General features: G+C 31.3%; 1 protein-coding gene across 1 annotated transcript; it reads left to right on the forward strand.

Annotated features, from left to right (window-relative positions):
• Positions 1-306: 306 nt before the first annotated feature.
• Positions 307-11675, forward strand: LOC133197964 (CD209 antigen-like protein E). The gene is made up of 9 exons (XM_061334125.1): positions 307-370; positions 4720-4788; positions 5192-5221; positions 5443-5599; positions 6251-6313; positions 6488-6550; positions 6880-6965; positions 7823-7910; positions 11326-11675. Exons 1-9 carry the CDS (start codon positions 314-316, stop codon positions 11559-11561), a joined length of 849 nt encoding a protein of 282 aa, XP_061190109.1. The 5' UTR covers positions 307-313; the 3' UTR covers positions 11562-11675.
• The last annotated feature ends 461 nt before the right edge of the window (positions 11676-12136 follow it).

Genomic DNA, 12136 nt, shown 5'->3' on the forward strand with positions numbered 1-12136 from the left:
AAATATCTTAGGTAAAAGCGTATTGAGGAGATATGTACATATAGAACAATAAATGTGAGGATGTCGCTAGATGTATATGATATGAATATACATGTACTTTCTTGATATGCTTAAATGATTAGAGCCACCGAAGATGGTATCATGTTATCTTCGTTGTGTCAAAAGAAATACTTGAATACCTTTCTACTATGTATTTTCATTCTCAAGTGTTAAACTGGATTAGAGTAAAAAAAATTGGTACGGTGAAGTTATGTTTTCTTTCCTGAAAATATATTAAATATATATTTCTTTCCTTTAGCTAACAGAGCAAGAAATGATCGGGAATAAAGAAGGACAGACAAGGGGAAATGAAAATGCATCTAGGGATTATGTAACTTTTTTTAAACTTAATTATATAAATTAAAAAAAAAAACAATGTATAAATAAGCTTTTTTTTTTGTAAACACAGCTGACTCTCAGGGATTTAAGAACATCATAAGTAAATGTTTAAAAACATTCTAGTTCGCGCTTGTGGTGTTTGTTTTGAAAAGGAAACAGATATAAATTATTATTATTATGATGTTTATTTTCCCATTGCAATCAAGTTTTCACAGTAAAGTTCACTGTCTTTTAATGAAAATCGGTGACCATGCTTGCCAAAAAAAGTTCAAGTGGTTACAGAAAATTGCACTTAACTCTCCTTAACATATAATGTTTTTTCTGTTCTCAGATTTTGTTGCCATGGGTTAAAATATGATAATGGGTTAAAATTATGAAAATATACTTTGCTAAGACATCTATTACAAATTCAGATTTAATTAAACGCAATTTGCTCCCAAACTGTGGATTAATATTTTACAATTGTTCATAAATATGTGCCAAAAGTAACTTTATTTGCTTTCTTGCTATGGAGAATTTGCTGTTGCCATGGAGATATATATCTTTACACTATTTCATGGTTTGCAAAGCAGTCTCAGATACATTTTCTTACTTTAAACTGGGTTTTTTTGTACTCTCAGATAAAATTTTTTTTGATTTATAATTTTCAGATTGTACGATTTTCCATTTTTATTTATCCAAACATCCATTTTTGTTGCTAGGCAACGGATTAGATTTTTTACAAAAAACACACCTTTTTGAATTTGAAGTCCAAAAAAGGCATTCCTCTTCTTTTATGCAAAATATATACAACTCCTGTATTACGCCAGAAGTTTGAGTAATAAGGCCTTGAAAAGTACCAAAATCAACAAAAATGCTGAATCAGCAAAAACGCAAAACATTCATATCTACCCATGTTTAGTACAGATATATCTCAAAATCTTATTTCTATGCAATGTATCGTGAAAACACTTTAAATGTTTATCTTTACGATAAGAATAAATAATAAGAAATTCTTAAATATTCACAATCAATTTCAAGCCCTAAAGATTAGTGATTTTTTTGTCTATACACATGGAAAATTGACTGGTTGCTAGGGAAATTTCTTTAGCCATGTTTCCATAGTAACCATGACCCAAAACTTTTTTTTTCATTTTGTATACATGATTTATAGCGCAAGAGAAATCTGTGTGGTGAAAATCATCAAATTCTGAGAACCTTTGTGATTCACTTTCAAACCTACTTTGCATGATTCTTACAGAGACTTGCACTTAACGTAGGTCGCGGGTTTGCTAACGTCATTAAAAGTGGGTACGCAATTTATATGGTTTGGGCGTCTTTCTTGTGCACATTTGATTATGACGTCACAATGAAAAAGAAATTTCAGTACATCGTTATGTAGCTATAACTTTTGTTGGAATTGGTATATTATTGTTATATTATTTAAGGCACAACTTATCACAAATAATGAAGGCTTTTTACGATTTGAATATATAGTCGATACGATATTTAGATATAACTTTGTTGGAAATGGTACTTTAGTGTAATATTATTTATAGAACAAACTGAATTTATCAAATATAATGAAGGCTTATTACGATTCGAATCCAACTGGAAGTATTAAAAAGCGTTTCATTATGTTTTATCAATCGCTCGGAATTTTCGCCTTGTCGGAAAAGTCCGCGAAATTTGCGATTGATTAGATATCACATGGTATCGCGAAACGATATAGGCACAAGTTTCAACTGACCTCTTTTCTTTTGAACGTATTTGAATTAACAGTTTGTTTAATTAACAGAGAAATCATTATACAAACAATCGCAAATACACCTATTACATTTAAAAGTTTAACCTTTATTTTTAAAAAGGACATTTTGAAAATATATTAAGAGGTTTATCACAAATTAAAAACTGCTAAGTTACTATGAAAATAAACTAATACATTTATTTAGCGACACTGACCTCCTGTAAGTAAACACAGGCACTTGGGATATGGATTCCCCTTTTCCATTTTTTTCTCTTTAAATCTAGGGTCGAGTCACCTTTTCCTATTTTTATATTCTAATACGGACAATTTACCCTTAGGCCGTAAAGATGCCCTTAGATGAGGGTGATTTAATCGAAATATTTACTAATCGGGGGAACATGAAATTAAATGGAAATATGAAACGAAAGAAGAATGTGTAAAAAAAAAAAAAAAAAAAATTATTGATGTCTGCATAGTTCATGTTTTCTTATGCTTTAGATAAATAATCATGCGAAGTTTAAGTTAAAGAAGTGAGTTAAGCGACGAGAAAATCTCTCTTTTTATGTATCAGTCGAAACGATCTATTTAAAAACAGCTTATAGAGACAAAGGGGTTACATTATCGATAGCATATATTACATGTTAGGATACAAAAATAGGAAAAAGGTGACTCGACCCCAGATTTAAAAAGAAAAAAAAAGGGACGCATTTTTATGTATCAGTCCAAAGCTATATTTTTAAAAACAGTTTAAAGAGACAAAAGGGTTACATTATTGATAACATATAGTACATATTAGAATTTAAACATAAGAAAAAGGTGACTCGACCCCAGATTTAAAAAGAAAAAAATGGAAGGGGAGGGGGCGGTCAATACCCCAAAGCGCCTGTGTAAGTAACGGCTTACAATGCTGTTATCTACTTTGCTTTCCATGTCCAACCAGTCGAATTAATGTTATAAAACAAAACAAAAGGAAAAGAAAACAAAACAAAAAGAAAAGAAAAGAAACGGTAAGAAAACAACATATAAAGAAAATACATTGAAAGAGAGAAACTAAAGGACTGATTGTCGATAACTGATTGAGATAATTTTCACTAATATGAGACATACAAAGAATATTAGAAGAGAAATGTCTAATAATCATTTCATTGCTATTGAATTATTATGATACGATTCGTGGGTCATATGAAAGCAAATAGACGTGAATTAAAAATATTTTAATTTGTTTTTCTGCTCTGTATACTGGGTCGATATTCACGACGTCAAGCGTGACGTCGCGATATCTAATGACGTAGTTCTTAAAAATGTTACATTTTGCGATATAAAAGCAAATATCTACATTTAAATTACGAGAAAAAAAACTCGAAGACATATTAATTTTTTTACATAGATTTATTTCAAGTCAATTCTATTTTAAGATACCAAAGGGGGAACAATTTCGTCTGCACCATTTAAAAGTTAATGATATTTTTTGAAAAAAAATCTTTCCTGAAAACGAGCCGAAATCGACGTTTTTTCTATATAATTCAATACAATAACGTCGAAAATGTTACTACAACAATGGCATCTTTGGAATTTAATTACATAAAAACGATGCAGACGAATTTTATAAAATTTTCAGAGAATGTAAAACAAAGGCAGATGAATCATATAACTAATTTTCATGGTATGTTTTCGGACACTTTTAAAAGGCCTGCAAACCCGCGACCTACGTTAAGTAACACGATAGACTTTTTCACGATCTCGGTACTGCTGTTTCGCAGAGCGATTTGATACAGTTTAGTGATATATGACGTAACAGCATTTGTTTAGAAACGTCATTTAATTATCAGCCAACTAAAACTTCGCCAGGAGATATGAATTTGTCCTGCAAAACAGCAGCACCGCATTTATAGTGGAAAGGGCTTGTCAGACAATGCTACTTATCGTAGCTACTGGAAGTGGAAGTGCCATGTAAAGGAAACAACGGTCTTTTTTTTTTAAAGAAACATAAACATGATTTGAGGATGTTCAATATGTAACATATATTTCTCGCGATAATAAGATGTTCCTGTCTTCAACGATAGTTTTTAAATCTAAAGATGTAGGACAATGACATGATTAATATTTATTTTATAGAAAAAAAAAAGATTATTGTTTTGCTTCTTGAAAATTAAATAAAACAGTGCAAAGAGATTTTACTCCTAATGTAAAAAAGCCCCAGGAATCCCATTGTAAAGTGTTTAGTTACTACATGTATATTAGCATGTTTGACACTGGACAAAGAGTATTTTGAGTCACGCACATTGTCTTCTTCTTCAATATCATCAACATTCCTCTTCTTCGTCTGTAATTTTTCTTCCTCTTATTTCTTCATAATATAGAAAAATTGTGTTTGGGTCTGGACTGTTTTTATTTTTTTTCTATATTCTGTTTTTTGCTTATATATTGTATATGTTACTTGTTCTTAAAAAAACAACAAACAAACAAACAAAATAAAAACAAATATACCCCCCCCCGAAAAAAAAATGTTAAAATAAAAAGGTATTGTTTTATGTAACCATTTACGTAAAACTAAATGTAAATGAACACTGAATAGAAGACGAACTATCCAATTAATTTTTATTCTTTTTTAATAGGTAGAACCACAAAACAAGTACGAACATCTGTCCTTTGAAACCCGGGACAATCATTCATATGAGGCAATGGTACATATCTCAAAAACTGTTTCGCATTTTTTATTCCAACACACTATTGTATTAAGACATGCATTAGTGCTCTATAATGGTAATTGTATACGACTTTTCTCGTCATTTCTTGACTTATGTCTCCATTAAAATAAAAGAGAAAATATTTAATCACAATCATCAAGAAAAAGGAAACATGTCATTTTCAAGTATGATTTCAAGATTTGATAAGTATAAAATTTGCATAATTTGATTTCGAAAAAAAAATATGTAAAACGAACGATAAAGTATCTAGTAAGGTATTTGTAATACTCCCATTCGTATTTAAATACATTTCTTTTTCACATTTTTATTTGAATAATTTGGTTTTTTTTCTATCTCATTTTTATATATTTTATTTATTTATTTATTGCTTTAATTCAAGGAATCTGAAGACGGTCATGGATTTGATCAGGTAATAAAATATATAACTTTTTGTGCGAAGAAATCTATCTACTCATTATTTATCTTTTACATTTATATGTTTATATTTGTCCGTAGCTGCTGCCAATTTATTGTTGTCAAGGAAAATCGTTCTGTTTTGGTTTTGTTCGTTTGTTTGTTTTTGTTTGTTCTTTTAATACTTATCTATTTTATATATGATATGATACTTCCTTTTATTCGATGCTCTCAAAGCCATGGAAATCTATTGCTAACAAAGGAAACTCCAGGAAATATGATACGTCGAAGAGGTATTTAAAAAAGATCATAATGGTCTTCCTCATCCTCGCTCTCATTACTGGACTCGCCACTATGACCGCACTCTTTAGTGTTGAAAAAAATAAAAGTAAAGGTAAGTTGTATTTTTTTCCTTTATTTTGTTAACTTAATTAATTAAACATATAAATATATGTTTTTGCAAGAAAATAAAATATTTATCATCGAATTCCTTAAGTTTTCGTATATACAAAAATTAAGAAAAGAAAAGAAAAACAGCTATACATAAATTTGTGGTCCGCAACTCATTCAATATGCATTTGCAATGTTTTAAAGACATTCAGAGGGTGTTATCATATTTTCGTAAATTCTTAGATTTTCTATATGCTGCATAGCTTTGATTTTTACTACCTAGTCATGGATTGCGTTCCGTATTTTTATATTATCAGAATGAGATCTTGAATATTAAACGAAAACCACCACACATGCAGTTCGACTTTATGACTTTATTATGCATTCCCTGTCGAAGCAAACAGACATTTCCGACAGTCAATATTGGAAAACTAAAATAGCTTCTCTTCCTAATATTCAAGAACTTAAATAGAAATATTACAAATAGAATGAGTCGATCTCCGAGAGTTTCATGGTTCATTGTAGCTCAGTCGGTATACGTAGACATATTATTATTATTATTGTTATAAGTATTATTATTATTAGGACCTTAAATGTTTTCCTTTATTTATCGATTCATTTATTTATTTGTTGATTTGCTTTTGATGAATTATAGATCGTGATTGGTTGTTGAAACAACAGGAAGGATACGCACAGGAAAGACTTAAAAATATAACTCGTGAGTTACATCTATATAAATGATACTAATGTCCTTTCATATTATCATAAGAATGTTAAAGTGATATATGCATCAAATGCTAAATTGTCTGCTACAGGACAAAAAAAAAAAACGAAGACGAAAAGTCATGTACACTTCATTAAAAAAAGAAATAATCTATTCTTCTTTTGATAGAACAAGAAGAAATCCTGAAGCAAGAATTTGACAAACTGAGAGAACAACAGAACCAATCAAACCGTAAGTCGACGTCTTTTTATTTTTCTGTGGTTATGAAAGGATTTAAGTATAGCAAAAACAATTAAAACTGGATCCATGAGGTCTAGAAAAACATTATACTATTGAACTGAATACTCCAAAAAGTTATAGCTATCTCTCCTTTGAGTCAAGAGTTTTGCATAGAGTAAATATTTAAGATTTCCTGCCACACAGCGTATCTTAACATGCATTATTATTATCATTATTAGTTCTTGCATCATGATATGTCACTTTGTATCGAAATAAAAAGAAAAAAAATCATTTCTATGAGTGTATGTTTCTCATGTTTTTCTTCTTCTTTTTTAAATAAGTAACAGCACAAATCGGTGAATGGATTCAATTCGAAACCAACAGTTACCTATTCTCAAGCAGTGCTCTGACTTTCCATGATGCATTGGTGAGCAAAATATGTTTAGTTAATAATGAAAATGGTAAAGATAACAAATAATGATCGATCTAAAAAAAATCTACAAACAATGCAAATCTATGAAGATGGCATAAAATACGGAAATTCCACAGGTGCAGTCAGGTGCTTAAAGGGAGAAAGCGTCCCCTATTAACCGGACACATACGCCGTAAGTCTATGGAATGATCAGATATACTGAACATTCGTAGTTATATTTAATACACAATGAGGTTATATTTGCTAAACCGTTCATTATAATGATCATAGAATTTACGAAATGCTGACTTTACACGAGGTTGTTGAAATCCATGTAACATCAACTTATCTGTCACTACTCTGCCTCAGTTAAAATGATCGTACTCTAACATGCTCTTGAGTATCGATTAGTTGGGAGACGTGAACACCATATACAGGTGATAGCAAAAAATCACTACAGTCATAAATAAGGAGATTTCAAGATGTAAAACCTGAATTCATATCGTGCGTCATTTTGTCTTACAATTTAGTTTTAAGCTGGCTCTTTTCGTCTACAGTTAGTAAAACATGCAAATATGAAATAGATGTGGCAGACTCTGTAATGTGTTTTCTTTCATATTCACTGGGAGATATCGAGTCAACGTATGAATGGAAGTAACTATTGTTAATTGATAAACATCGTCAATTTATCTCAATGTCGAGTTGAAGGAAACATCAAATGTTTTCTTCTTCTCTCGTAGAAGTTTTTGAATCAATATTCCTTGTGGATAACTTGTGGAAAGCAATGTTCTTATGAACAAGTAGATGTTTCGCAGTTATGATTTCCTAGACTAAATTCTGCATTTTTTAAAAATCTTACAATGTACTTTTAGATCAGCTGCAAAAATATTGGTGGAGATCTTCTTGAAAATATAGACGTACCGGACAGGATAGCAATTGAGCTAGAGTTAGTTAAACGAGGTAAATTTTCACAACATAAACCACATATTAAGCAATGTTCTCTGTTCTTTGTGTAATCAAGCAGAATACCAACACAGGCTTACCTGTATTTATTTATCGTAAGAGGCAGGCAAATAAATAAAAGGGCTATGACATTCATGTCTCTAAGGACTGATGTAATAGATGTAAGTCAACCTATCAGACAAAATACATATGTCAAATAGACAGACAATCAAAACAATTGTGAATAATCAAAACAAAACGAATTAAGAAAAAACTAATAGCTCCATAGACAGCATGACCAAAAGGTGTTTGACCTTGAAATTGGCTGGCTGGAGCTATAATACTGATTGAGCATGGGTAAAACTATTGCACAACGTCAATGAGTAGTTTCAATGTATAGACTAAGTAGCTAGAAGATCAAAACAATGTGTTTGATACTTACTCGATTAAACTGTTTGAATAAAATTGTATCAATTCAAAGTATCAGTGAAAAGGATTCAAGATTACAGAAAAATGCTTGATACTTGCTTAAAAATGTAAGATTCAAATTTGCATTAAGCTTAGATAAATATATTAAATAACTTAAATCCCCCCAAATAAAAAGGACTGTCTTCAACACAAACTATAATACATATAATTTATTTACAACTTCATCAGAAAAGATAAAAATAGAATGAATATTAACACAGCTTACAGAACAGTTTGTTTGCTTGTTTGCTTGTTTATTGTTAAACGTCCCTCTCGAAAATTTTTCACTCATATGGAGACGCCACCACTTGCCGGTTGATGGCTGCAAATTTATACCTATACTAGGCAGTCAGGGACATTGAGCATTGAGGGATCTTATTCGTGCCAGCACCTACTGCGACACGGGACCTCGGTTTATACGGTCTTTTACGGAGGATTGGTCTCCACGTGCCGCAGTGGATTCGAACTCGAGACTTAGGATCAGATCCTTACTATGTGACTCTAGAGCAGACGCTCTAACCACGTGGGCGACTCTTACAGATCAGAAATATGCAGATATGAAAATGTTCCCATACACAAGGCATGGGCAATGGAAAGCATATCCAGTCATTATCTAAAATTAATACATGATAAGGTAAAAATAATAGCAGATTCATTTGTAATTGCAAAGAAGAAGAACACTGGTATTATTATTATTTTTTTTTGTTTGAATAGGCAAATTATATATTAATTACAGGTAAGCAAATTATTATGAATGTATCTGTTAGTCAACCTTTTAGACAAATACACGTCAAATAGGCGGAGAAATAACCATAACATTATGTAAATAATCAAAAGAAATTGTTTTGGTAAAAAAAAAAAAAAGAATACCAGTACTAACACAACGACCACGAGATGTTAAAAGCTAGCTATTGGCGAGCGGGACAAATAATATTAATCGAACATAGATATTTCTATTAGTACTTACTGCTCAAGTGGATTGGGTAGATACGGAATAAAAACTAAGTAGATAAAATGAGAAAAGGAAGATAACGAACGGTGATCAATCAAAAAACAATACAAATCTATAAAGAGGGCATAAAACACGGACTCGCAGAAATTCCAGAGGTATGACCAGGTGCCTAGAAATAGTAAGCACCCCCTCTCGTCCGGACACACGCGACCTGACTCATATGTATTGATTAGACAGAGTCAAATTTAGTATAAAAGCAAAGGCCTAACAATTGGTATCAAGCACGTCAGCCAAAGTTATAGGTTGTATTTCAAAAAGTCATTTTAATGACCATAGAATTTACGATATGCTGGCTTTAGATAAGGTTGTTGATATATCTATAACATCAAGTTATCTGTCATTAGCCTGCCTTGGTTTAAAAATTTATCATTCTCAGAGAATGTTTACCGAATATGTTGGCAGACGTAAACACAAAAAAGGTACGAAATATGAAGGTAATGAACAGTAATCAAGCTCACAAGTCCATTGAAACAATACAATTGGGAGCAGAGCAAATACAGACCTTTAAAAGCACCAGAGGTGGGATCAGGTGATAGCCATTCCCTGTTACACCCGCTCACATCTGCAGTGTGCTCCTAATGATACACTCAAGGAAAAATCCGTAGACAATTCAGAAAAAAATGGCCAATCAATCTGTATGCAAAACGTCAGTCAACATTCGACTTGACGATATATTGTGTTTGCTGAAAAGTCAGTGAATCGACTATATAATTGGCAAAATGTTGACTTTAAGCGAAATTGCTGATATGCTTATATCATCAACTTATTTGTCAATAACCTGCCTTTGTTTAGAAATTTTTCGTAATTACAACATGCCGGTTTCTATCGGTATGAGAATTCAAAATCAGTTTGATTGCTTGGAATATATGAAATATATAAAACGGAAATTATGATTTTGAAGAATTCCCTGCTTAGAGAGGGAACTATGAGTATAAGCTGGGTCACCACTTGAAGAATTAAATCCATGTTCCCCTAAAATACAATTAAACCTTACAAACAAAGACAATGGTTTTACCTGCTTTGTCAACTTGGATAGTACATTTTTATTGTGTAATCCATCTAATTCTTTTTATTCACTTTTGTTTTACTGAAGACAGAAGGATGGATGATTTTAATGTTGCCCCTCAGCCGCTAAATGCGAGATTTCAATATCCATCTGATACTTTTAATCCATTCTGACAAAATGTCAAGATCTTCCGTTTCGTGTTTTGCCTACGCCTGGCGTTATCTTCCACGAAATTCATAACATTTATGAATGAAAAACCGGGTTTCCCTAAATTTTGGTTCTTTTAAATAGGTGATTTAAATTCCTCGGTAAAAGCTATATCTACTTCACCAGTAACACGAGTAATGACGTGTCCAGCACTACAGTTGTATGGTAAAGAAGAACATGAACCCGTCGAAGGATTATTTCCAGACTTTCATTATCTAGACATTGTAGGATGATTTTTGTAAATAAAAAGTCTGGAAGCTATAGTAAATGAATATTTAAAAGAAAAAATATACAAGGCGTGGACATTCAACTTGAAATATGGTGGAATATTAGACCATACCCTTTTGAAATTTAGAACATTACTTATTGCAGCGGAAAATTACAACATAAACGAAAGATAATAAAAGACTGTTCAATACTCATATTACTTTAAATTTAAGAACAGTTTGACCTAATTCAAAGTAAAACAAATAACAAATGCATCCGATAATCGCCTGAAATTGCTAGGAACTAAAAAAAAAGCTTAGAAAAAAAATATAGATTTTCTTCGTCATATTTGCTTTACATATCTTCTAACAGAAGATTTTACCATATTTATTTTTCTTAATTCTAATCCTTGTTTTTGTTAAAGCAAAATGTAACAATTATAGTCAAAAAAGCAGACGGTATTCCAAACGACATAAACATCAAATTTGGTAAATAAATGAAATAATGAAGATTTTATTATGTTTCTTTTTGAGGATTTAATTTTACATGGATTGGGGTGACCGATATCCTTCAAGAAGGTATCTATGTATATGAGTCAGATGGGTCCAGAGTGGAAGAGGGCAACTGGGCAGATGGGCAACCAGGACAACTAGGACGAAAAGAAAACTGTATTGTAGCACTAAAGGCTGATAATTGGAAGTGGCACGACATCAAGTGTAATTATTATTACACTTATCTTTGTCAGAAAACTAAAATCAGTTGTGACTAAAAATAGCAATCATATATATTTCTATTCAGAAAATATAATAATAATTCCTTTCGTCATACAAATTGTGAAATTAGGGACTTGGAAGATCTGTATTAAATGATATAAACTCTGGGAAGAAATGATAAAATATTGTGTTCTGTCATGAACGTTAAAGGATACCAGATTGTGTACACATTGATAATTAACGTAAAGTTATCAATGTATTGAGCATCGGGAATCTTTGAATAATTATTGAATAAAACTTCAATCAATTGGAAATTTTCTAGCATTCAGTTGGAGTAATTTTATACACAAGTGTAATGTCTTTTTATGGAAATTCGCACTTCGGCTAATATTTCTTTTTAGTCTTTAAGTTTGTTTGTTTTATTTTATTTCCACTTTCTTATTTCATAGGCATATAGTCTGTCCCTTCTTTCATGATTAATATTAATTTGTAATTGGATGTAAAACGAAGAATAAAGAAAACCATCATTTCATATCAATATATACATCCTTTAGCTCATCTGAGCCAAGAAAGCTTGCCTGACCAGGATTTGTGTCTTGCCCGTTTCTCTGACATCTATTAACCTTTCACA

This window comes from Saccostrea echinata, unplaced genomic scaffold (genome assembly GCF_033153115.1).
Source record: "Saccostrea echinata isolate AGI-Se365-2 ecotype Australia unplaced genomic scaffold, CSIRO_AGI_Sech_v1 ptg000032l, whole genome shotgun sequence".
NCBI classification, from domain to species: Eukaryota; Metazoa; Mollusca; class Bivalvia; order Ostreida; family Ostreidae; genus Saccostrea; species Saccostrea echinata.